Source organism: Ascaphus truei, chromosome 3, assembly GCF_040206685.1.
Source record: "Ascaphus truei isolate aAscTru1 chromosome 3, aAscTru1.hap1, whole genome shotgun sequence".
NCBI lineage: Eukaryota > Metazoa > Chordata > Amphibia > Anura > Ascaphidae > Ascaphus > Ascaphus truei.
Window position 1 is genome coordinate 235,525,601 of NC_134485.1, and position 27,928 is coordinate 235,553,528.

The following is a 27,928-nucleotide window of genomic DNA, read 5'->3' on the forward strand; positions in this document are numbered from 1 at the left end:
CTCCCTCTTGCACAATGACACTGGCACTCTTTCTCTTCCCCCCCCCCCACCCCCCTTGACCTCATCAGGAGTAGAGGCAGGCACAGTGATGGAGCTCTCCCAGCCGATGCGCGCCTCTCCGGTCACAAAGCGGCGCAGCTCTGAGTGACCTGCTTTCATGTGATAGTAAAGCAGGATCGGGTGCACTGTGGTTGGGTGACTGACCGGTCACTCTGCATTGTAAAACACAGGCGCCAGGGTGGAACTTTTAGGCAACCAGGCGCCTGTGAAATTTCCATCCCTGGGTCAAGCACTGCCATCTACTGCACTGACCTGCGGAAACTCTCCCAACATACCAGGGCCATGGTCAAAAAGACCGTACTGAGCCGCGCTGAGGGGAAACATACCTATGTGCGCTGCTTTAGACGGCGCTTCCGCAGGCGTGCGGAGGCGTGTGGAATTTCAGCCAACAGCCCAATTTATTTTTTCCCGCTGAGGGAAGCGCAGGGCCGGTCACGTGACCTCCAAAGGCCAATGGCAGTCCGTGACGTCGGCGCCGTGCCAAGGCGCGCTAGCCCCGCCCGGCACAAGCGTGCTCGCTGACGCTCATGCAGGGACACGGACATGGTGACGAGCGCTGAGCAGCGCTGACGCTCATGCTCTCCTGCTCAAGCAGGAGCTTTTTCGTGTCCCTGCATGAGTCAGCGAGCGCGCTTGTGTGCCGGGCGAGAGGCGGGGCTAGCGCGCCATGGCGCCGACGTCACGGACTGCCATTGGCCTTTGGAGGTCACGTGACCGGCCCTGCGCTTCCCTCAGTGGGAAAAATTAAATTGGGCTGTCGGCTGAAATTCCGCACGCCTGCGGAAGCACCGTTTTAAGCCGTGCTGATAGGGATGATGTTTCCGCTCAGCGCAGTCTTTTTGACCATGGGCCTGGCCTTTGATTGTATGCTCTTGTTTCTTGCACTTATTGTATTAGAATTCCCTTTGTCACTTGTACAGCGCCGAATACACTGTGGGTGATATATATATATATATATATATAAGGGATAGAGGGAGAGATATAGAGAGAGAGGGAGAGATATAGAGAGAGAGAGGGAGAGATATAGAGAGGGAGAGAGGGAGATATATATATATATATATATAGAGAGAGAGAGAGAGAGAGAGAGAGAGAGAGAGATATAGAGAGAGAGGGAGAGAGAGATATATAGAGAGAGAGGGAGAGAGAGATATATAGAGAGAGGGATAGAGGGAGAGATATATAGAGAGAGATAGAGATAGAGGGAGAGAGAGAGAGATATATAGAGATAGAGGGAGAGAGAGAGAGATATATATATAGAGAGAGAGATATATATATATATATATATATATATATATATATATATATATATATATATATATATATATATATATATATATATACAGTGGTCGACAAATCACCAAAAAATCTACTCGCCGAACAAAAAAAAAAATCTACTCGCCACCTAGTACCACACGTGTGCTGCTTGGGCCAATAGGAGCTCGCCACGATGTTAAATCCACTCGCCCGGGGCGTGCAAATGTATAGGTTTGTCGAACACTGTATATATATATATATATATATATATAGAGAGAGAGAGAGAGAGAGAGAGAGAGAGAGATCTACAGTATATATATATATAGAGATAGATATCTATCTATCTATCTATCGCCTTTTTAGATACTGCAACCTGATGTCTTTAAATGCAGGAATTTTCTAATTGTTTAAAAAGTTTAATTTACAAGTATAGTAAAGAATGAAATGAACCTATTTCAGTGACATAATAAAGGGATAAGTTAATTTGTATTTAATTGTGTTTTGTTTTTTTTTTTTTAAACAACCTTTTGTAAGTACAGCATTGTAAATTGACACAGGGGGAGAGTAAAGGTCCTTCTAGCTACTCCCTTTTGTAGAATTCCCTGTGCACGGTCTTAATCAATAAGTGCCTACTTCACTACTAACACCCCTGACAGATATGTTATGGGTAAAAGGATACAAGTCACTGACATGCATCCCCCTCTCTAATTTCCAAATAAACCATGACCGCCAGATGTTTTTTCATCTTGATTACATACGTTAAGTGACTTGGTATTTTCAGATTTGTATTGACTATTGGGGCTGCTCATTTTGACAATTTGAGTTAATTGCAGTAATTATTGCTGACGCAATACAAAACCTAAATCATTGCATGTTCCATAAATTGTCAAATAATCTGTTAAAATAATAGAATTGGTAACTATAAAGTGAGATGTTAATTAGCAAATCGTGTTACCACTTTTTCCATTTAAACTGTTGGTTTGAGCAAAGTTTCTATTTTAATCACCTCCCAAAGTCCAGTTCACTTTCTTAGCACAAAAAAAATCACTGTATCACACCTTTCTGGATCTTGGTACTGTAAATAGCAGGCAACCGGTATCATGTTCTACTCTCTTAATAATGTACAAATAGGGACTCACATCTGTTGACTTACCTGACAAGTGAGCCAAAGAGAAACATGCTTGTATGTCTTTATATGCAGGCTCTTTCCTGTACAAAATTAATTTCTACGTTTTGCTACATTGGTATATGTGAAGAAATACAAGATGATCGCTAAACACAAGATTTGTTTATTATAACCATGAAAAACCATCAACCGTTGACTGTCCCTTGAGCGTCACTAGACATTGAAGGTGCTTCCATATACAGGTACTATTTTCATAATAAATAGCTGTGCTAAACTGAAAAGGGTTATATGATCGTGTATATGTTATAGGTTATATTTAAGGATGAGTATATATTTTTAGTTCTTTAAAACAATTAGATAATGTAAAATGGGGATCAAGTGACAATTGTGAGTAAAGGTTCTGGTTGCTATCCTTCTTGGTGCCATGTATACCTGACCTGTAATGCACCCTCCTTATACATTTCAATGCACTGAATGCTCATTATTTTAAGATGGGGCTTCTACTGCTAATATTCAACATTTTCAGTGCAATACTAAATTTCTAAAGCTAATAGTCATCATAGTTCACCCCAGCACCATGTCTGAAGGTGTATGGATTGCGAGGGCCAATAGGTGCGTCCTCATCATAGTGGTGCTGGTGATGACCACCGTAGTATTCGCTGCCGCCGCGACCTTGGTTCATCCAATAAGACATATCATCTTCATATTTCTGGAAAAAAGATTATTGTGAGCATGGCACTGGAACATACGAGAAGTGATTCCCACATTAATTTCAGCTGAGGGTACCCGTTGTTTCCCAAGATTTTCCCCACCAAAGTCCCCCTGGTAGCATCCCCGGCTGGGTAAACATTATGGGGTTCAAATCTCCCGCATGGGAGCCAATAGGAGGCCGCAACGTCATCCATCACGGCTGCGTACGACTGGAAATGTAAAAATCATACACCGGCAGAATCTACAGAGGTTAGTATCTTAGGAAGCCGAGGGTCCCTGCAGCTGAAATGGACGCTTCAGCTCTGGAGACTCCTTGCGTCATACCTTTTAAAAAAAAATAGACTATTGTAATGCTACTATAATACGTTGCAAAAGCAGCAATACTACATTACCCGCCCCCCCCCCCCCCCCCTTTTTTTTTTTTTTTTTAAATAAAAGCATGTGACAATATTCTACATACTGGAAATAGTTTAGTGCTCCTGTTATAAATCTGTAAAAATCCAGATTGTGTCTTAACGAAATGGCCACAATTCTAATGTTGTGCGGCATGCACTAGTGTAGTTGGGAAAGGGGGAAGGAGAGACAGCTCGTGCGTCAGCCTGGAGACAGTGAATCACGCCTGGTGCAATAAGAGATAAGCTTATGACAGTATAGCAGAAGAGAGGTTCCCTATAGTGATGCACTTTGTACTTGTAAGTGTAATGAGGAGTGAATTAAGAATAAAATTGTTTTATTCTAACAATTTAAATATTATAGGCCACAGATCACTATACCAATCTATAGGATAAGGATGAGTAACAAATAAGTGTTTTCGGTAAGAACCTACACTAAGGTTAAATTTGAATGGGTATATGTACAGGTGGAATACCAAATAGTTTCATACTTGTCGGTGGACTGTAGCAGCCGGATGAAAACAGTAACAATGGGAAAATGGGTATGACTGTCATTCCATATGAATGTGGTAAATTTGCCAGATGGAAAAATTAACCAGTTTGGTTAATGACACTGGCGCCAAATTTATAAAAGTCTTGACGCCGTGGTTGGCCCAGACAGATATCCCAGGAGTAGAGAGAACCACAATCTGGCAATGATAGAGATAAATGCGTTCTCTTTTGAAGTATGGGTAAGAATATGAGTAAGAATGAGCTATAGGTCACCTTTTAATAAGACTAACCAGAAATATAAGAAATGATAAGAACGTTAGTCATCTACACAAGAATTGAAGAAAGTTCCCATAGGAGTAATAATAAAATAACAGAAGCAGAGATCTCACACCTGTTATCCCCCTCCCCCCCCTTTTTTTGTGTCTTTTGGTTTTTTTTTGCATGTTTACAAACAGATAACATGTTACAATTTTGATAAGAATATTTTTTTATTCCACATTTGAAAGTTCTAAATATGCAATGTTTTATTTGATATGAAAAAATTCAATAAAAATTTGAAGTTGAAAAAAAAAAATGGCATTAGGCGTTAAAAAAAATACGCAGACAGTATTATCTAATACTGCAGAACGGAAAAACAATATATAGGATTTTTCACGTTTTGCTGCTTTAAATTACACCTGAACGATTAGTATACCAAACTGCAACTATCCACGATCATCACTTACAGTTTCATCAAAGCCCATGTACAGGAATTGTTGGTACCACTGTTGCACTTCAGGTCGACTCCTGTCCCAAAGTTGGCGCTTTTGACGTTTCAGTGTATTTAAGAACTCATTTGCTTTCTTTTCTTCTACAGCCACTACACTTTTAGCAGGTCCTGCAGCTGCAGCCAACCCCCGGTAGGAAGAGAAAACAAACGATAAGTGAGAGCCATGCAAAATATTTTTAAAATGTTGATTGTGGTACAGGAAAGCTCAGTTTTATGAAGTCTCACAACCTAACACAAAACATTGGTAATTATGTTTGATTTCATTATCTTCAGGAGAGTAGTGGGCCTAGTAAGGAACAAAATAAAAATCCAACTTCATACCTTGTTGGGGAAGGACAGTCCTAAAAAACAATAACGTAAGTGCAGTAACACTCATGTGGCAGAAATATGGGCAAAATGTCTGCTTGTCATGTTTTATTATTTATTTTATAGTCTACTCCACCTAACTTTTTAGAGAGGAAAAAACAGTGACCACTCTGCCTATGTCCCTTCTGGATAAAGAAGTCCAAACACCAGGACACAGGATCTGGCAGACACCGAAGTAGCTATGATGCATGCTACTATGACTTAGTCCTCTCTCACCTGGCATTTTTGGTGGTAAGAAACAGTGGCTACAATCCATATCTCCTCTAGTCGTCTACAGTATATCTACTCAACTGAAGTGTGAGGGATATATACTGCCAACATAAGTTGTAGCTCAGAGGTAAATAAAAAATGTTTTATATTTACTGAACGGCAGAAAACACAAAATCCAAGGGGAGCATGGGGAGGAAACAAAAATAAATTTAAGTGCAGCAGAATAGCAATGTGGAAAAAAAGCCTCCAAACGACTTGGCTCTAATAGAATGACTACTTACAGGATGTAAGAGTCAAAACAACAGGGTTGACTCATACAGTCAGTGGTTGGTAGATGGTAAAGTTGTCATCTGAGTGGATCAGGTTCTCAGGAGGATATGGCCCAATGTCAAGAGAAAGAAACTGGCATAGCGCAGATCAACCAAGGTAAAAAAGTTTATAGCAATAAAAGTAATATACTCACAATCTAACAATAAAAAACGGGCATGTCACATTGCAATAGTGTAAGAGAGGATAACTGCAGCCAGCTGGCTCACCATCCCGCAACGCTCCCCACTTCTCTGTCTCTGCCTTCGGTCAGCTGTAACACTGCTCCGTCTGGAGTCTGCCGTCAGATCCGGGTCCGTCGCTGGGTAAGGGCTGGATCTTCCGAGACTCCTCTTCTGATGGCTCTGTTCTGAATGAGGCCTGGGACATAGTAAGCGCTTAGGTGCTGCTGCTCGCTCTCGCTTGCTGCCGCTCGCTCTACCAGGAGCTTTTTGCTGTCCTGACAGAGGAGACAGCAAGCGCTTGGGAGGCGGGTATCACTGTGTGTGTGTGTGTCACTTGGTAGCTGTCAGTGTGTGTGTGTGTCACTTTGAAGTGGTCTGTGTGTTTGTGTGTCACTGGGGAACGTACGTGTGTGTGTGTGTGTGTGTGTGTGTGTGTGTGTGTGTGTGTGTGTGTGTGTGTATTATATAATATTTTAAAAATTAAAAAAGACGTGAGAATAAATTATTTATTAACATTGTGCAACTTTGATAAATATATTCACGCACGCGCACGCACGCACACACGCGTGCGCACATGCATACACATACCATGCATACATGCATACACATACACACATGCATACACACACACACACATGCATAAACATACACACACACATATACATACACACACACACACACGCATACACATACACATGCATACACACACACACACACATATGCATACACACACACACATGCACACACATGCACACACACACACACACAATGCATGCACACACAGGAGACATGGATCGAGGCAGAAGGGAGACATGGATCGGGGCAAAAGGGGGACAGGGATCGGGGCAGAAGGGGGACATGGATCGGGGCAGAAGGGGGACAGGGATCGGGGCAGAAGGGGGACAGGGATCGGGGCAGAAGGGGGACAGGGATCGTGGCAGAAGGGGAACAGGGATTGGGCAGAAGGGGGACAGACCGTCAGGGGGCAGGCCGGGGGCGGGCGCGTCACTGGCCGGGGGCGGGCCAGTGACGTCACGGAGCTGGTGCGCCCTCATTGGGCAAACCGCTCACGTGACCGGCCTGTCTCGCCGGCAAGCGGGGGAATTTTAAATTCCCCTAAGACCTGCGCTTCCGCAAGCGCGCGGAAGCACAGGTGAGCCCCTACTAAAGCCGCTCTAATTGCGGCTGTAGGGGCTCAGTGCTGAGCGGGAGCGCGCGTCAGCACGCTTCTGCCAGCAAGCGCCAAACATGGCCAAGGCCTAAAACTCCCACTCTACGCGTTTCGCCACGTGTTAGCGTCGGCTTCTTCAGCAGAGTGGAGTCTCATAGTACAGGGCTAACTTAAATAGCTTGGTGGTCCAATTAATGATCAGGAACATGCTGTTCCTTAAAGCTCTAATGGGGTGACTAAAACTGTTCTAATTCACTTATACAAAGAACACAGACATTGATGGGGTTAAAATCTCAATGCAGCAGATGTGTGTTTAGAACATAAGATCAAAATCAGCATATCATAAAATAACTCATTAAAGGGATACTATATCAATCTATGATGTGTGTGTATGGCAGTGCAAACAATGGGGAAATAGTGTCCCAGTGGACAAACATTGCACTGCCATACACACACATCATAGATTTATATAGTATCCCTTTAATGAGTTATTTTATGATATGCTGATTTTGATCTTATGTTCTAAACACACATGTCTGCTGCATTGAGATTTTAACCCCATCAATGTCTGTGTTCTTTGTATAAGTGAATTACAACAGTATTAGTCACCCCATTAGCGCTTTAAGGAACAGCATGTTCCTGATCATTAATTGGACCACCAAGCTATTTAAGTTAGCCCTGTACTATGAGACTCCACACTCCTGACGAAGCCGACGCTAACACGTGGCGAAACGCGTAGAGTGGGAGTCTTATTCAGAACGGAGCCATCAGAAGAAGAGTCTCGGAAGATCCAGCCCTTACCCAGCGACGGACCCGGATCTGACGGCAGACGCCAGACGGAGCAGTGTTACAGCTGACCAGAGGCAGAGACAGAGAAGTGGGGAGCGTTGCGGGATGGTGAACCAGCTGGCTGCAGTTATCCTCTCTTACACTATTGCAGTGTGACATGCCCGTTTTTTATTGTTAGATTGTGAGTATATTACTTTTATTGCTATAAACTTTTTTACCTTGGTTGATCTGCGCTATGCCAGTTTCTTTCTCTTGACATTGGGCCATATCCTCCTGAGAACCTGATCCACTCAGATGACAACTTTACCATCTACCAACCACTGACTGTATGAGTCAACCCTGTTGTTTTGACTCTTACATCTTGTAAGTAGTCATTCTATTAGAGCCAAGTCGTTTGGAGGCTTTTTTTCCACATTGCTATTCTGCTGCACTTAAATTTATTTTTGTTTCCTCCCCATGCTCCCCTTGGATTTTGTGTTTTCTGCTGTTACTGTGGGGGAAGAGTGAAGACTGCCCCTTCCAGTGGGTTCGGAGCAGCGGGTGAAACTGTATTAACATTATTATTACTATTTATTCACTTATTTAAGTATTTATTAAGTCACTTATTATTAGTGTTTCCTTTATATTTGTTTGCGCCTGTGTTCACTTTATTACTTTTATATGTACTGAACATCATTAAAAACAATCAGAAACCAATTTCAAACCATGGCATCTACACCGCCATCTGCGATGGGGTTATGTTAATATAAATCAGACTAAATTACAGCGGGGGAGGCCGTGTAGCCCTTTTGAGAGCTCAAGGGCCACACACAGGCCTTTAAGTATATCCTGTTGTCCACCAATGCTCTTACATGAACATTCCCCCATACACAGGTTATTAGAATTATGGAAAACGTTTGGGAAGATAGTAATTCTCTTAACTCGGATTAAATTCAACGTCTTTTTAAATTTGACTTTTTTGCCTTCAGGTGAAGAAGATTGGTGGGGGTGACTATGGTTCTCAATCTCTGTTGGGTAATTGAATGATTTTTCAGATTGGATTGTTAGGTGGTCCCAATACATCGATCTGTTTAGAGGGGTACTGAGCAGATGTTGCTAGAATTTAGTTCTGATAACTGCTTTGGGGGTCTCAGGTTCACATTACAATATGATCACAAGAGCATATCATTTTGGATATTCCTATTACAGTACAGGATGATTTATTAACTACATCCATTTATATGGTTAATTCTCTACTTTGATTCTGCGCATCCCCTACACATAAAGTAATATTCCCACGAAACAATTCTACAGACTGCATAGAATATGGAGATCATATGTGGAATACAATATACAAGCTTGATCCCTTTCTCAGAGATTTATTGAACATGGATATTCTCAAGTTGATTTATAAAATACAGGAAAGTATAGGCAATATGTCGAGAGTCAGTAAAAAAAAAAAGAAAAACAGTGTAGAGATGTAATCTTCCACATACTAATGACTGTAATGTAATTGAGTCAATTATTCTTAAAATTTGGCATATACTGAATTGTGAGAAAAAGATTAAGGATATTATTAACATGCCCTCATGGTTTATCTACAAGAGAGCTAAAAACTTAGGCAATAGATTAACATCTGTTCATTGCAAATCCAAACCCACAAAGACTTTGCAAAATGTACAACCTAAAGGCTATAATCGATGTGGACACTGCTCTGTATTCATACAATAGTAATTCAAAATGTGATGCATCCATTCATGGGTAAATAATCTATTTCAAGCAATGTATTCATTGATCTAGTGCCTCTTCTGATTTACATGCTCACCTGTCCATGTGCCAAGATGTATATGTGTGTATGTTGTATTAAATGACTGTATTAGTGAGCACAAGTCAGCCATAAAATAGGGCAATGCATAATTTAAGCATGGCCAGAGAGGAATTTAATCCTATGAACATTTTTGTTTCTGTTAATTAAAATGTGTGAGTTTGGAAAGAGGGACACAAGCACAGTGAGAGTGATACAATTAAACTTTTGTTGCAGAGAAATGTTCATTGGATACAAGAGTTTAAAGCTCTGGGTCCAGAGGGGGTTCATCTCTAATTCCGATTGGCGCATCTTTTGTAATTTTTCATACGTCTTTATCTTTTATAAGCACCATGCACAGCTCCCCTGTAAGCTCAAAACCCAAACCCACCTCACCATATATACTATGTCAGCGGTGCGCAAACTGGGGGGCACGAGATTAACTGCGGGGGCGCACGCTGCTAAATTAAGTGCCGGGGAAGCGGCGAAGGCCTCTGTAAACCTTACTTACCATGGTTCAGCCGGCATTTGGAGACGCGCCGCCATGGCAACATGGCATCAAATAACGCCACAGGGTCATGTGATGTCACGTTGCTATGGCACCGTGACGTCATGACGCCCAAACGCCGGGAACCACGGCAAAGAGGAGGGAGGGGGCGCAGGGGAAAAAGATTGCGCTCCCCTGTACTGTGTCACAAAGGAGTGCTACTGGGATTGTGACAATGTATACAACAAAAGACAGAAAATGCCAATGATACATCCAATATGTGACACGGTTAAATACTTATCTGTATCGCTTGTCATAAATGAGGGTCACTTGGTTATAGTAAGTTCTTTGACCACAGCATTGTAAGCTTGCACTATCTTTGGAGAGGTAAAGAGAATGTTCACAAAGATGGTGTTAGGACCTGCAGAAAAAGGGGGCACACCTTGGTGGGATCTGCAAGCTTACAATGCATTTAACTAAGTGACCCTCACTTCTGAGAAGAGATACAGGTAAGTATTTAACTATATCATTTGTCATGTTGGATGTAGCATTGGGATTGTTTGTCTTTTCTCTATACATCATGGCCACTTCCGATTCAACATAGCCCCATGAAGATGGTGGTTTAGACGCCGAACCTGTTCGGGCGCTTTTATTTTCACTTTTTTTTTAATTATGGGAATAAATTATGTTGCATTTCTGCCACAAACGTCCCGATCGGCTGCTTTTGCAAATATAGAATAAGCCCCCGTGTCATGGTACAGCTCAACACCATTATAGCGCGATCCGCTTATAACACGGTGTGAACGTGGCTCCCGATTTTAAAAACCTCAATTTTCAGGCAGGCTGCGATGTGCGCGCGCTTTCATGCGGTTTGCCACTCTCTCGCTTTGGTGGGTGGGAGTTTTGAAATTGAAAACGACACCCGGCGGCAAAGTACAGCTTTGACGCCGCTGCACTTGAGTTATGATTTCAAGCGGCAGCCACGTCACATGTACTTCGCCACCCAATCACAAACACACAGGTTTTTTGCTTTTTTTAAAGTCCCATCTCCAATCGCATCATTCTGTCTGCTGGGGATGAGCACACATCGACCAGCAGAGAGGCACGGTAGCGTAGCAGTCTGTCTGAGCTCAGCCTAAGTCCTCGCGCAGTGAAGTTTTATAACGCGATCCCGGTTATCACGCTGTCTCATTCTGTGGACCCCGAGGACCGTGTTATAACGGGGTTCAGCTGTAGTTACTTTGGTATATTCCGGATCCGATGAGAAGTTTGGACAATGATTATGTCTGTACTGGATGGTGAGTTTAGTGCTCTGCTTTGTCCTCTATGAAAGTCGAGGTTGATTCTACTATTCAGGATTTCTGTTGTACAGTGAAAGCACCATCTTTGAAAGTTGTGTTAATGGGCTCCCTGGGTAATTTGGATTCTGATTTGTTATGTAGTAAGTGTTTACCATCCTTTGAATCTACTGTATTGTTGATCATATATTTGAAAGTTTATTTACCTATCTCCTCTCTTTAAGGTAGGTCTTTTCCCCATACATTTTATGCACAGTTTTGGTGACCTCCACTGTGGATTTTAAAAACCACTAAGAATAATTCAATTTTCCTGAAAAATTTTAATAGATTTCTATTAGAATCTATTATTAGAATAGATGTCTAATTTGAGATTTTTGTTAACTCTTAGATAAATCAAATAAAAATGTTTCCCTTGTTGCACATGGTCACAAGTATATGGATAATGTAAATATACCAACCTTCTCTTTTCTGAAGAATCATCCTAAGTTTATTTCCACTTGAAACGTCTACATATAAGAGAAATAGAATTGTCTGTCAATTCCTTTTGCTTCAGAAGCATGCAAATCATCGGGAGATAAACGTAACCTTTGCATGTCTGAGAAATAACCTTGTACACAATAGTATTTCAGTGGGCTCATTTAGTACATGTGGTTAAGATTTATTTATTTTGTTATGAATGACACCAGTGCCATTTTAGCATGTATTTACAAAGCTCCTTATCATAAGCTTTGTGCACCAGAGAGGGGTTGCTAATGCAGGACATTAAATAAGAGTGGCTTTGGTAGTAAACAGCCTATTTACATATGTATTATAGAGTTTTGGATTCCAGTAAACAATTTCAGTGTGGTACCTATAGGAAATAATGCTGACCCCCACTACAGAACAAAATAACTACAGAATGTATATAAACTAAACATAAATATCCTGATGATTAACACTTGGGGATAAAGTTAGTTTGTAAAATAACACAAGGTCCCTTTCAAACTGAGTGTTGAAACATTTAAATCCCAACTGTTAACCTCTTACACTGCACCTTTAAAAATGTAGGAGAAACGACTAGCTAAGAAATCAAGATTGTCATCACTCTTTAAGGAATGATAAAAATCTCAATGTATTTTGCCCTTTCCGCCCTGAAAGTTTGGCAGCATGTGTATGATGATAAAAGCCAGTAAATTACTTTCAAATATAATTATTTCTAACTCTTTTGAGAAGGTCTTCAAATAATGATTATAAAATGATCATTATGGTTCAAGTCTCATTCCAAGTGGCAACCAAAAGACCCTTATGTGTAAGACTACATCAACAGCACACTCATTAAAGCAGCAGTTCAAGCATTTCCAAAGTGACAGACACCTTCCCCTTCTGATAGGCTCTGGCTCTTGAACCCCGCCCTCTCTCTAGCAGTGAACCAATTCTATCTAGTAACTGCCCAGCCAATCATATTCTAGGAACTACATTGCCCAAAATACTGTGCAAGAACTGAATTAAATAACCCTGAGCAAGCACTCTATTACAGTCGATTAAAGGAGAACGGATCGATCTGCAGCTTCGCTAATCACTTGTCAGTGATACAAGTGTATTGATGCACATATTGAATGGGAAAAAAAAAATATATATATATATATTTTAAATATGGCAGCTTGAACTGCAGCTTTAAAACTATTTAGTGAACACTAAATGACTGAAATATGGCACTTTAATAAATTTGTTCCGCCTGTGTTGCCAATATCTGTCCTAAATCTATTTTTTGTTGGCATCAAGCCCCCCCAAAAAACCTTAAAACGATCAGAAAACAAACACTTGTGTGTCAAGTTTAAAGCAAATATTGTGTATTTTAAAACTTTTCAAGTTTGGTAGAAAAATGCACTCACATACACGAAATGAATGCAATATCACATCTTGTTTTAAGGAATTTGTGAGAAGTGCATGCTAAGAAAAGAGAACAAAGGCCCTCTGTGGTGCAGTTTAATTGAATTAAAATTCTATGTGCAATAAGTATTTAGTATTCAGTTATTTTTACGTCACCTTGGTTATTATAGTTTACATTGTGGAAGAGTGCAAGTTATGTCTGTGGTTTATGTGGTAAAGGTCAGGTGATGAACATTATAAAAAAATATCTGTGTGACGTGTGTGATTTTTATTCTCTCGCTGTACATGAAAATTAAGTTGCATCTCCCCAAAGTACATGGGAGGTGAGTGGTATCATGGCATCGTATGGTAAAAGAATCGAAAATCTGCTACTTACCAGGACATAAGAATAGAACGAGGACAAAAATCAGAACCACCAAGGAGATTCCATACTGTGGTCGTAAGAATCTGCTTCTGTTACTGGGCAGCAACATCGCCTTTGCACAGGTCCCTTTTGTCTGTCACCTATAGCACACGCAGTATACAGAGAGAAAACAGATAAACCTTCCCATCTCGGGAAAACATAAAGAAGGTGGGAACTAACGGGAGGCCCAACACTGATCTTTTCAACAGTGGCCTCTTTAATGTGGAAGGCTACTTTGGGTCATTCTAATGAATGCTGGCAGTAATGATCCTAGCCAGCACAGTGTGTAAACATGGTGCCTAAGAGGAAAAACATTACTTGTACCGCTCTGTTTCCCTTGGAGCTGCTTTCAATGATTTATGTACATATTGACTGGAGTATTCACAAACTGTGAATATATTGTACTATAAATCTAAATATTTTAGTTTAGGAAAATAAAATCAGATTGGATTTATGCAATTAGTAAATATTTTCCTTTCTTCTCTCAGAAGCGCGGTGCGGAACAGGTAGGCTTAATTTATATTAAAAAAAAAAAATCTGCACCACAGCACAAGTAAAAACCAAATCAACTTTTTTTTAAATCAAATCTACCTTAACTTTACACTTGTCTCTATTGATTTGCATAAAACATGACTACATTTTAAAATAAATGAATAGATTGTGGATTACTGTAACTCGTGTCAGGCATCGCAAGAATGGATCATATTAGTCAACAAAGGCAACGTGACAGGACAAAAGTGGGAACATTTTATTATTTAGAACATATTATTAAAAACACCAAATACATGTCATTTAAAATAAAAATTTTAAAAATTTAAATAGGTGGTTACAAACAAAGTAATTATATTATTAGTTAAGCAGGAGAAACCAAAAATTGAAGAAATTAGACGTCCACTACTAAAAAAAAAAATTGCATTATTTTAACTGTGCCCCAGTTACAACCTTCATTATGATTTCACACACACATAATCCAAGACTGTCTACACAGACTTAAATTACTATATAAAAAAGCACAAATACAGAAAAAATATGGTGGAAAAAAACATTTGTCACCACATATATTTTTGGGCTGCTTAACAGGCAAAGCGCATTGCGCTATGTTATGAGGAAGTTGCTTAAGCCGTAGCATCAGTAGTTTGTTGTAGGCTGTGATAACCACCAGAGAAATCTATGAACTCTTTAGTTGGTAGTTTTATTAATTCCTTTGAGAAATATGTTTTTTTTTTTTGCACTGGTTTTGTCCCAGTTTGTTATCCAGGAGAAGTTAGTACATCGAGTCCTTAAAGCACTAGCGTATGAGACCTCACAAGTCTCTTTTTTTGGTTACAATTTATCCGGTGCACTATAGTAAATGTAAGTAGGTAAATGGTGTTTCAATAGTTTGCATACACCTCAATATAATAAGATTCCTTATGTTGGTCCAATATAAGGCATTACATCTACACTTCTCCAAACCGACTGCTAGAAATTTTAAATGGGACAAAATAGCCAGCATCAGTGTGTGCTATGAATCTCTGGGTACATTTCCTCAGGGACTTGTAGGAAGGAGCAGTTTAATTTACAGGCTAGCATTTCATACCATTTGACGAAACACTTACTGTACCCTGACTTTAAATATACATCATAGTGGCAGCCTATGTGAATGTAGTGGGGATGTCTGATCCCTCCCTCCCCCCTGCCTCTTGAAGATGCAGATGCCTGAATATGGGTATCTATGTAATGAGGGAGGTATTATAGGACCATATTCAGGCATCTACATCCTCAAGGGGCTGGATACAGACTGGAGACGGCTTCTCACTGCCTCACGTTCAGAGCTGCTATTGGGAGACACCGTGACAGACTCTCTGGGACTCCTCTGAGCAGCTCTTCCAGACTCTCTGACCCCAGAAGATTAACGCTGTAGGGGTCCCATTCAGAAGCACGGACCCCGCAAAGTTAATCCTCCCGGGCCACACAACAGTACAAAACATACTGTTCTTTGTTCCGCGGACTTAAGCATGTTTGTCCATGGCACCAACAACAGTAAGTCTGGCAAAATTTTTACATACATACCACATTCCTGGATGTGCAGCAGTATGATGCTTTAACATAGAATGTTCTCTGTTGGCGACTGACTGTGGGGTCTTGGTATATATGTTTCTATGTTGTGTTAAATGGTTTTATGCCATTCTCAGAGTCCTTGACTTCATTATGAAGTTTTCTGTTGACTAACCTCTGTCTGAGGTTTGGCGGTTGCCGGATTGCAAGGATGGGAGGTTTGAGGAAGATGTATTTCAATGTGTCATCCTCTGTCAGCATAGGTTGCAGATCTTAGATTATTTTTCACATTCCCACTAGGGCAGGGGTCGGCAACCTACAGCTCTTTTCGCACCTATATATGGCTCTCTTCCGTCCGCAGGCTTCCACTCCCCAACTGCTGCCTCTCTCCCTCACCGTCCTGCTGGTGGCTGCGTGGGGGCCTGCCCCAGCTCTCCAGCTGCTGGCCTGCCTCCTGCACTGTCCCACGCCGAGCCTCTCTGATGCTGGCACACACTTTTGGCACATGCTGATGTCACAGAGAGTCCCGGCGTGGGACTGTGTAGAACACAGGCCAGCAGCTGGGGAGATGCCCGGCAGCGATAAGAGGCCCGACCAACACTGGCTAGGCTCCCCGCAGCCACCGGAAGCACTGTGAGGGAGAGAGGCAGGCCAAAAGTTAGTGTGTGTGAATATATTTATGTGTGTGTGTTTATATTGTGATGCCCACACCACATTGTAGTATCTTTTAGTCCCAGATTAAGGCAGGAAACAGTATTTCTCTATTTGGGGTTTATTTACAGGGATAAATAATACACTAACAGGTCCACCGTCCCTTTAAGTCAAAACAAAATCATAAAATAAACTCCTACTCCTCATAGGAGACTAACTACACATTCAGCTGCAACCCTTACTAACTGGATGAATAGCTAAGCTGGTTAACACCCCAAACAGGTACTATTATAGCTGAACATATAAAGTCTCTGAACACAGCAATAAAGGGTTTCGCTTATCTGTTACTCCAGGGTTTGGAGCAGACGTCTCCACTTCAGCACGATCTTGCATCCTTCCTTTCTATGAGGAGCATGTTAGTTAAGCTTCTTTAGATTTGAGTTGCGATTCCACATCTGTCAGCTGATTCAGCGTAAGGCTTAAGCCTGTTCCCTGTTCTCTATTTCTGACCTGTAGCTGCCGGTGCTCCTCCCGGACCTTGTCCAGCTCCAGCTGGGCCCTCCCACTGGCTGTGTGGTCCAGCAGCTTGCAGGTATCGGCCATCTCGGTTTCATTGCGCAATGTCAGGCAGGCCACCTGACGGACGGACACCTCCTCCCTCTCGGTAAGCTGTATCTTGCGCTTAACAATCTGAGTCTGCAGTTTTTCAGTTTGATCCTGCAAGTCCCCTCTCAGGGCCTTCACTTCTTCCCGGTGCTTGCTCTGGTTTTGCATCAGCACCGCCTTCATATTTTGAAGCTCTGCAGATTTTGTTGCTAGGCTCGCCGCTGCTTCTGTTTTCCAGGCCTCTTTCTCCTTGGCATACTGACTCATGGGGATGGAGCTTCTTCTCTCTGCTTCTCCATCTCTGGCTCCAGTTTCTGAACCTTTTCCCTCTTCCTCTCTTACAGTCACCTGGCATTTAAGCTCCGCCTCCAGCGATGCTCTGGTGATGCTCAGCGTGGCCTTCAGCTCCTCATGCTGCTCTGTGGGGACATACTGGGTACTCAGACGTTCCTGTAGCACTTGTACTTTGTCAGCAGCCTGGACCCTTTCTTCCTGTACTTCTAACGTTTCCTGGATCAATTGCTTCTTCACTTTTCCTGCTTGGCGAAGCTTCTTACTTCCTTCACTGACCTGGTCAGTTAAGTCTGAATTTTTCTGTGTCAGACTTGTATTTGCTTTTTTTACCATCTCTAAACAAATCAGGTTTTCTTCCTCAGCATTCTTCAATTCACAGACCTAAGCTGAGAGCGTGGACCTCATGGTGTGAGGGTTCCAGCTCTGTGCTGAGGGTGTGTATCTCTTTCGTTATCTTATCAAGCTCTGCTTTGAACGCGCAAGACTCTTGCTGAGAAACTTCTAACTCTGTGATGAAGTTTTGAACGTCTTTCTGGGACATCTCATAGTACAGTTTCCAGTCAGTACTCATTTTCTCTGACTTGCTCGGCTATCTGTATATGGCGGAAGCGGTAGCCTTTGTCATCCCAAGGCTAGTCATCCTTCCTGTGACGATTGCGCCAAGCGCTCTGGGCTGTAGCTCATCTCTGGTCTTTTCTGACCCACGCCTTCCTGTACACACCGGGTAAAAAATTTCTGGAGCGTCTGCTGTAAATGGAGACTGTCCTTTTCGTGGGGCCCCATAGGAGTCCTCCTCATCATCATCATCATCATCATCCTCATCCAGCCTGAAGAGACAGTGTTTGGTGTGGTCCAGATTTTCACACCATAAACATTTCTGATGCAGTTCCTTTTGCGGGACCACGCCGGTATACCCATTCCTTAAAGGACATTGTTTTGTGTGGCCAGTCACATTACACATGTATCCTCCATTTTATACTTTAAGGTGTATTCTTCATCTTGACCTCTGGAGGTGCTATTTCCTCAATTCTTCATATCTTTCCCTGTATATCCTGTAAGCACGACAGGACTTTACTTGCAGAATTAGTTTTTTCACGTCAGTTGGGTGGCCATTTTAAATCCCGCATTTATTTTCAAACCCACAGTTTTCACTGCTCAGTGCCTTTTGGACTGCCCGCATTAAACTCCACCAAATGTGATGCCCACACCACATTGTAGCATCTTTTAGTCCCAGAGTAAGACAGGAAACAGTATTTATCTCTTTGGGGTTTATTTACAGGGATAAATAATACACTAATAATAATAATAATAATAATAATAATAATAATAATAGCAGCATGTTCTTGTATAGCACTGCTAGTTTTACGTAGCGCTTTACAGAAACATTTTGCAGGCACAGGTCCCTGCCCTGTGGAGCTTACAATCTATGTTTTTGGTGCCTGGGGCACTGAGAGATAAGGTGATTTGCCCAAGTTGACAAGGAGCCAACACCGGGAATTGAACCAGGTTCCCCTGCTCCAGGGAGGGAGGTGCTTAGGGAGGGAGGTGTAATCAGGGGAACTGGTCACAGACCATGATCAGCCCTAGCAATCTATATTTACTTGCTTAGAGGGAGACTCAATATGACTTATGAGTCAGGCTGTTCCTTACCCCCTTGTACCTATCAGTAACTTATAAGTATTAGGTCTGATCAGCGTTTATTTCCGGACTCTAGAGAGGCTACCTGTGATTTTGATCTCTGTATTAAACACCACCAGTACACAGAGGCTATAACTGGATACGGTCTTTTGAACCGTGCCTCAGGGCGTTCTCCGTTAGCACACTTTGTGCTTGCCCTCTGCAGAGCTCACACACTATTCAGCTACGCATCCCACCATTACATACATGAGGCTATAACTGGATACGGTCCTCGAACCGTGCCTCAGGGCGTTTCCGATAGCACACTTTGTGCTTGCCCTTTACAGAGCCTACACACTATTCAGCTACGCATCCCACTACTACATGCATATGGTGGTTGAGTTTCCATTTTTATGATGATCATCTTTGTTGCGTTGTTATTGTTTTCACCATGTTTTGTTTATTTGTTGTACACACCGCTTAAGTGGACTAGGGACATCATCCAGATATATACCATCTGTCCATTCGGTGTAAGATAATCACCCTTCCAGACTTAGCTTCAATGACCTATACCATTTTAGGTTCATTGAATTATTGATAAAAGGATTTCCATACGGCTTATGGGCCGTCGATTCTGGTATTATAGTAATGGGGATTGTCTGAGCGACACAGTTCCACATTAAGGTGTTGTCATACTTATATCTCCTCTCAAGTGAGGATGATTTTGTTTGGTTTGCCTACTAGGGGCTGGCCCTGGATTATATATACCATGCCCCTCTATACAATCCTATTTTAAACCTTCTCTTGTGATTAAAAGGTTTTTAAATACACTCATTATCATCAATCACTGGCCAATCCGAGTGCATTCAAGGAGGATCTTTTTCTCTTTTTTTCAGCTATATATATTTTTCCTCTTTTGCACCGGCATTTTGCCTGACATACTACTTATCACTCACTTACCTGCTGATGCGGGAGCATCCCCTACCCCTCCCTTTTTTTCCCCCTTCCCATCCTTGGATTATCTCCCCTGCTCCAAACTCAGTGCCAGTCAGTTAAAATAAACTCCTCGTAGGAGACTAAATACACATTCAGCTGCAACTCTTACCAGGGTGGTCGAAGAGCGGGCAGGCGTGCGCACTCTGGACAAAATGAAACACATTGCGACAATGTGTGTGGCCAGCGTGAGCAAGCGCCTGTGCCCGCTCGGCGCTTAGAGCAAGCAAATTTGTTTTTGCTGCTCGCAATAGCGTCACCAATGAGGCGAACCAGCTACCAGTTACCGTGATGTACATACTGTAGATGGCGGTATACAAGTAAAGATATACATACAAACATACCATTACTTATTTTGTGTCTTTTTGTTACACACTATAAGAATGTTTCTCCCGGCCTCTGTTAATTTTACAATGTATCCCCTTCTCTCTCTCTCCCCCCCCCCCCCCCCTATCGCACTGCTGATGGGCGCTTGATCCTATTTCTCACTATCCTTTTCATCCATTTATTGCTCTGTCTGTATATTTACTGTTCCCTCTGCCATTCCTTCTCTCCCTCATCTGCTTTAGCCCACACAGCTGTGTTAAACTCATGGAATCTCTGTAAAACAGTATTGTCAAAGATGAGGAAGAGAGCGAACTCTTGAAAGCTTGTCCGATAATATCAATAGTTGGTCCAAATAAGAACGATATCATCTAATACTGAAATACACTGTCAGAAGATGACATGGCAGTCAGTGTCAATCATTGTCTATGTGGCGCCCTCTGGCTAAGCATTCCCACCCACAATGTGCACACTAAATCTGTCTGGTATGTATCGTGCACAGCTTAAGAACTCGTTCCACACTTTTGATTGTGTGGCTGTTGCATCTGTTACATGCAGCTCCTATGAGGAAGAATGGAGGGATACATTTTATTGGAAATTGAAGGAGCACAGTTATATAGTTTCTGGAAGCACTGTCAAAGTTCTGTGTATATTGATGAATTCTCATTTAATAGATTAGTTAACACATTTTAAAGGTCAAAAGAAAAACTTTAAATATACAGTAGAATAATGTGGTGCCTGTATTGATCAGGTAAAAAGTTTCATTTATTGTAGTAAATGGGACACGGTGGAGGGCAGTCTCATTAATTGCTTGAAGCAATGAGCTTGACAGACTTCAGTGAATATCCGACTTAATCCATTCAGATGACAGGTTTGGTTGAAACTCCTTGCAAGTTATGATTATGGCAGAGATTACAATACAGCATAAATAGATACTTTCTAATTGTTCCCATATTACGCTCTGTTAAATAAAATACATTTTTCATTAAACCTGGGATCTCCGAGAAAAAGGGAAACAATGTATTCATTATTCATATTTTTCTCTGTTACAGTTAAGTTTTCTTTTGCAGATACCGGTCCTAGAAAAATATCATTTTTAAGGACATGTGGTGATGCAAATAAGTGCAAACAATACACAGACAAATTATGGAAGGTGTTAAAATTAAGTATAGCCAATGGGGCTGCTAATCAAAGACCTCATAACTCTAACTCTAACTCTAAATCAGATTGTAATACAAGAAATTGCAATGGAATTGGGCTAAACTTAACACCACCGCTAATATTTATGATTACTCTTAAACTCTAAATTCATTCCATAGAACACAATGAGTGTAAGTAGCCCATACATTGCTTTCAACTCCAGAAAGCACTGGATTTGTTTAAATATTTTCCTACCTACTGTACACATTGTTGCATGTTATCAGCTTGTATTTGCAGATCTGAGATTTTCTTCAACCTTTGCTCTCAATGTTGAATAGTATTTAAAATGTTTTTTTTTTTTTTTTTTTAAAACATCAATAGGGAGCATGTCTTCAGATTCAAATGGATGGATATTACTTAACATAGATGTTTCCTTCATTGTAAGACAATTGTACTTTCAAATCAGACAAAGGAAACAGCAAAACACCATACTCAATATCTCCTAAAGACTTTTTATATACAGTAAGAAATGTAATCAGTACATTGTATTGTACAAACATATTACACCATAATAGCATCCCTAGTCTAGATGATGCATCCTGCTCTCTGAATTTCTCCATACTGCTTCCTGCCATGTTAAAATGATACCAAGACAAACAAATATTTGCACTGCAGGATTTACAAGATAATTGAAGTAAAATGCTAAACAAACTGCCCCATTATGTGCTGGAACCATCATCATTTTTTTTTTAGCATCCTTCTCATTCCAAAAAAAAAGAAGCTAACTTATTATCAAGTTACCTCAGAATAAGAAGTTTGTTATGTCCTTTCCAAATGCCTGTCAGTACAAAGGTGGCTTGTATTCCTCTGCTGAACAAGATGATCCTTACATACGCACTGCTCATGAAAGTAGTGGAATGAAGACTAGGAACGGTGCAGTGAAAGGACGGGAGGTGAACTCGTATGAAAGGCACTTTTATTTTTTTTTTTAAAAAACCCTTGCTTATGAATGCCAGACCATCGCTGAAAACGTTGGCTTCGAATCCTAAGGCTGGAGAATCAGGTTTCTGCTTAATGGCAAGTACCATATCTTAAATTGTGATTGCAAGCAGATGTAGCATGGAGAAAACGTTTACCTCTCTATTAATGTCAATGCCACTGCATTTTCGAAGTATTTGTTTTTACCATTATGAATTGTTGGACTGAATTGTATGAAGATTTGTACAATATTGCCACGTATCCTTGTTTAATTATCTTGATTTTAGCCAAGTTAATTCAATGAAAATTCATGGCCAATCAATTGAATAGCTTAATTTTTTTGGAAGTGGAAAAAGAAGGGGCAAAGTTTGAGTCGCTTTGCCTTCTGAGTTCAATACTAAAGTTCATATGTGTGTAGCCATGTATCCTCTTGACTACTAATCTATCCTGCCTAACACATAAACCCTAGTACCAGTGCAGACACTGTTAGGGTTAATCCGGGGTTTCCCCTGCAGTAAGCAGCACCCTTGAGTGACAGGGGTGGGTGGGACTAGGCCTGTACTGCCCTATCGGGGCTCAGAACTAAGACCTCCACCTGGGTACATAAGGAGATGCACAGCCTAAATTTAGTATTTCTGATAGTCAGGGCTGCCAAAAGAAATCATGGGGCCCAGGACAAATTAAAGGAGCAGCCCCCCCCCCCCCCCCCCGAACCCATAGTGCACCTACCACGCAAAAAATATTTTTTCGAGTGCAACTTTTACTTAACTATTTTCTTCTTCTTCAATGCAATCTGTTTATTTTAGATTTTCAACAAAAGACAAATATACCCAATGCTACATCCAATGTGACAAAAGGCCTGGGGGGAGGGGGTTAAGTATGGGCCTGGGGGAAGGGGGTTAAGTATGGTCCTGGTGGGAAGGGGGTTAGGTATGGGCCTGGGGGGGTGGGTTAAGTATGGGTGGGTGACTGACTGCCTGGGTGGGTGACTGACTGCCTGGCTGGGTGACCGACTTACTGCCTGGGTGAGTAGGTGGGTGACTGACTGCCTGGGTGGATGACGGACTACCCTTGACTGCCTTTGTGGGTTAATGACTGCCTGGGTGGGTGACTGACTGCCTGGGTGGGTGACTGACTGGGTGAGTGGGTGACTGACTGAGTGAGTGGGTGACTGACTGAGTGAGTGGGTGACTTACTGAATGAGTGGGTGACTGCTAGGGTTGACTGACTGGCTGCATGGGTGACTGACTGCCAGGGTGGGTGGGTGGTTGACTGACTGACTGCCAGGGTGGGTGGGTGACTGACTACCTGGGAGAGTGGGTGACTGACTGCTTTGACTCACTGCCAGGGTGGGTGAGTGACTGGGTGGGTGAGTCAGTGAGTGACTGGGTGGGTGAGTCAGTGAGTGACTGGGTGGGTGAGTCAGTGAGTGACTGGGTGGGTGGTTGAGTGAGTGACTGGGTGGGTGACTGACTACCTTTTAGCTGACTTTCCTTTATACCATCATAGACCACCAGTTCGGTTGCCAAGCCATACAGGAGACATTAGATTCTGATACCGATATGTCTCCGGCACTTAAAATATTTATTTTGGAAAGCATACAATTCATACTCACAATTTCTTTTGTTTTAATTTACTGTACTATCTTCAGGTATGCAGCACGGCCATTGGAACAAGGTTCACACCGAGCTATGCCAACTTATTTATGGGCAGTTGTGAGGATGAGTTCATATGGAACCTGGTGCGAACCTGGTTCTCTGGTGCCGCATCGATGATGTGCTTTTTATTTGGAACAGCAATGTGGAACTTTTAGATACATTTATTATTTATTTTAACAATAGAAACTTTAAATTCACCTGCCAATATCATTCACAACACATAGAGTTCTTAGATTTGGACATTACCATAATAGATAATAATATTCACACAAAGAAGTTTTATAAATCCGTGTAAGCAAACAACTACAGGTACCCCATGGCAGATAGTCACCACAAACCACAGTGGATAAGGAACATCCCTAAGGAACAGTTCGTTCTCTTGAAGTGCAACTGCTCAAGTGATGAGGCATTTGCGATTCAGGCCAACGAGTTGAAATCAAAGCCTGTTGATAGAAAATACTCCCCTCAAACACTTGACAGTACACAAGTGCAACAGTTAGACAGACAATCACTTCTGGAAAATAAAAAGAAGGATAAGCAGCCTGACTCTAGTAACCATCTCTCATTCATCACTCAGTATAACCAGATGGCTCCTAAAATTCATCAGATATTCAACAAACATTGGTCAATTTTACTTTAGGATACCACCCTGGCACATATACTCCCACTGAGACCCTCTATCATTTAAAAAAAAAATCCACCAATATACAATCTAAATTGGCACCCAGTTGACACTTGGGTCAAACAAAAACTACCCTTGAGGGAAACAAAAACTTTTTTTTTCACTTGCTCATCATGAACAGCGTGCTCATATAGTACAAGAAAGAGTACGTTTATGTCAAATTTTACATCTAAAATATATATCATTAGTTCATATATTGTCATACTCCATTTTATATATATATATATATATATATATATATATATATATATATGTATATACAGTATATTACAATGCCCGTGCGGCCTATAATATGTGGGGACGGGGGGCAGATCATTTCAGAAAAGGATTTATGAACACGTGTACAATATTAGTAAGAGTCTCACCACACGTAGTGTTTCACACCATAATCAAAACCCTCAAGGTTAGGAGTGTCAGGCAATTAAGACTTCATCACACAATTGGAGAGGAGGAAACAAATTGGTTCAGATCAGTAGACGTGAAGCCTACTGGATCTACGAATTAAAAACACTTTCCCCTAACGGGTTAAATATTGGTTTTGAACTGTGAGCATTCCTGGTATGAATAGGCGCTTGGATTTAAGGGCTAGACTCGTGCCTCCTCTCTGTGTTCTATTTCAGTTTTTTTCGTTTTTCTTAGTATTTTTCGTTTTTATTTTGTATTTAATTGGTTTTCATTTAACGATTGTCCTTTTACATGTGCCTACTATATACTTACGTGTTTATGTTATTGAATATAATTTTAGATATTCATGTTTTGTTACTTGCAAAATTGTTCGATGTACTGTGTAAACAAGTAAGTAGAAAGAGGGCCTCTTCTACTGATCCCCTTCTCTTACAATATCTATGGTAGTGTAGACATTGGGCTGTATGAATAATAACATACTGTACAAAATTGCTAAGCAGTAAGGGTTCACTATGATCCATGTCCAAAAGTGTTTACTACCAGAGATTTTTCTGAATCAGTGGGATTTACATTATATATATGTTTAAGTAAATTCACGTGTATAAACATATTTTGATAAGATACAGTCATTAGCAGTATCTGTACAACGAGGCTACTATTCATGTTTGTTCATATGTTATATTGTTATTTATATTTTTTTGTAATGCAGTGTTTATGCTATGTTATTTTAACATTATGCTATCTAGAGAGAAGAACTAGTAGTCTCATCCCACTTAGCATATCTCTCCCTATCAAAAGATCAATGGGTGGTCTGTAGTGGGTATTTAATGAGATAGACACTCTAGCATACCATATATCCCATAGAAGTGATGTCAGTCACGAAATGCGTAGGGTCAGAACTTAACCCATCTCATCAGCTGATCCAGAGTTGCGTGCGCACGATCCGGCTCACACACTACAAGCCAAGCAGCAACGCCAACTGCAGCTCCAATCTGAGTCATCAGACAGCACCAGGTCATCCACGGATATCAGCACTGCATTGGCGTTCTGGAGAGGAGTACATCCTGCAGCCTCTTCACGTGGACATACTCCTGATGTTCCTGATTTTGCCTTACTTGTTTTTTGTAGTGCTTCAATGTGATCCAATTAAGGAGCACCAGCATCTTTGTAATACAGAATACTGATTGTTATATTTTATCTATTATTTTATTCAATTGTATTTTCCAGCAGTTCACTAGCATTTATGTGATACGTGTTTGTTAGTCTAGTGTGGTCAGTCTGGTTTGTACATGTTATGTGTTGTTGTCCATCTTTTGTTAGTTATTAGTAGTCTAGCAGTATACACTATGATTTCTCTGTTTGTTTATCTCTACATGTCCTCAGGATCATCTTGTGCCCATCAGACGATTATCTGAATCTGAGAAAAAGTAGTAGGTCTCACAAGACAAGACCCACAAGTCAACAGTGTTTTTATATTTGTCTGTCAGTTTTTTCCTCATCGATTTGTTTATTTAATAAGGAATTATTTCGTATCCACTTTTTAGAGTGCCCCATATTGGAGTTCTTGTGGGTCTTGTCTTGTGAGACCTACTACTTTTTCTCATGTTTATAATGTTCATTCTCACTCCAGGGAGCACCGCCCAGGGCCGCCAACAGAAATCATGGAGCCCAGGCCAAATGAAAGGAGCAGCCCCCCCCCCCCCCACCACCACATAGCGCACCTACCGCAGATTTTGTTTTTAGCACGCAACTTTTACTTAACTATTTTCTTGTTAATAAAAAACATTACAATGCAATCTGTTTATTTTCATATTTTCAACAAAAGACAAAGATACCCAATGCTACATCCACAGTGTGTGTGTGTGTGTGTGTGTGTGTGTGTGTGTGTGTGTGTGTGTGTGTGTGTGTGTGTGTGTGTGTGTGTGTGTGTGTGTGTGTGTGTGTGCAAGACTGCCTAATGTATACCTGATTGATGCAAATCAGGATAACACAGATGCAAACAATAAATGACTTATTATATATATATATATATATATATATATATATATATATATATATATATATATATATATATATATATATATGTGTGTGTGTGTGTGTGTGTGTGTGTGTGTATTATTCAAATTGGATTGCAGCTGTGATTCTAATTGTGTCTGATATTAGCACCCCTTCATCACCGCACTATCACCAGTCAGATTGAGCATTAGCGCTTTTTTCACTTTTCTTTATTGCATCATGGCCCGGACCCACTGAATAGCGGCACACGCAGACTCCTCTCTCACATCTCCAGATCTGTTCACACCACCACATTCTACACTTATGTAAGTTTTGTGGTATTGTTGTTATTGCTTTTTACGGACTTTTTAATACAGTGTTTTCCAACGGATCCTCAGTGCGCCTTTTGCTTTTTTCTCTTGTGACTTCATAACATAATTAAAAAGGCTCCATAAGTCAACTTGTTGAAGGGAAGTTAATGAATTGTAAATATGCTTCTCACTATATTAAAGCAGCAAAACATGGTTTATTTTTGTTATTTAAAAAAAAAATAGGATTGAAGAAGGGGGTCTCGGGAGCTGAACCACATTCATTTCAGCTCCGGGGGATACCTGCTCCCAGAGATATGTACGTCCATAGGGGGTGGCGGTAGCAACTCCGCAGGTTTAAATGTCCCAGTCACACATGCCTATAAGAAGTCGTAAGGGATGACATCATGGCCTCCTATTGGCCCATGGAAGCTTTAAATCTGTCATTTCGATAGCAGCTCTGGTTGGGCTATTTGGGGCTAACGGCACCCCCTAAGCAGGTATCTCTTGAAGGAGGGTGTCTCTGAAGCTTAAATGAATGTGGTTAAGCTCTGGAGACCCCCTGCTTC

General features: G+C 41.3%; 1 protein-coding gene across 1 annotated transcript; it reads right to left on the reverse strand.

The window, feature by feature from the left end:
- Window positions 1-2,585: 2,585 nt before the first annotated feature.
- ECRG4 (ECRG4 augurin precursor) lies at window positions 2,586-22,291 on the reverse strand. The gene is made up of 5 exons (XM_075593366.1): window positions 22,135-22,291; window positions 13,645-13,772; window positions 11,858-11,905; window positions 4,761-4,918; window positions 2,586-3,149 (listed from the first exon to the last, which is right to left on the reverse strand). The coding sequence occupies exons 2-5, from the start codon at window positions 13,739-13,741 to the stop codon at window positions 2,988-2,990; spliced, it is 465 nt and encodes a 154-aa protein (XP_075449481.1). The 5' UTR covers window positions 13,742-13,772; window positions 22,135-22,291; the 3' UTR covers window positions 2,586-2,987.
- Window positions 22,292-27,928: the final 5,637 nt, after the last annotated feature.

Coding starts and splice junctions, on each gene's coding strand:
- ECRG4 (XM_075593366.1), bottom strand. CDS start 13,741: ATGTTGCTGCCCAGTAACAGAAGCAGATTCTTACGACCACAGTATGGA. Junction 4,919..11,857: donor GATTCTTCAGAAAAGAGAAG/GTTGGTATATTT, acceptor GGTTGGCTGCAG/CTGCAGGACCTGCTAAAAGT. Junction 3,150..4,760: donor ACATGGGCTTTGATGAAACT/GTAAGTGATGAT, acceptor TCTTTTTTCCAG/AAATATGAAGATGATATGTC.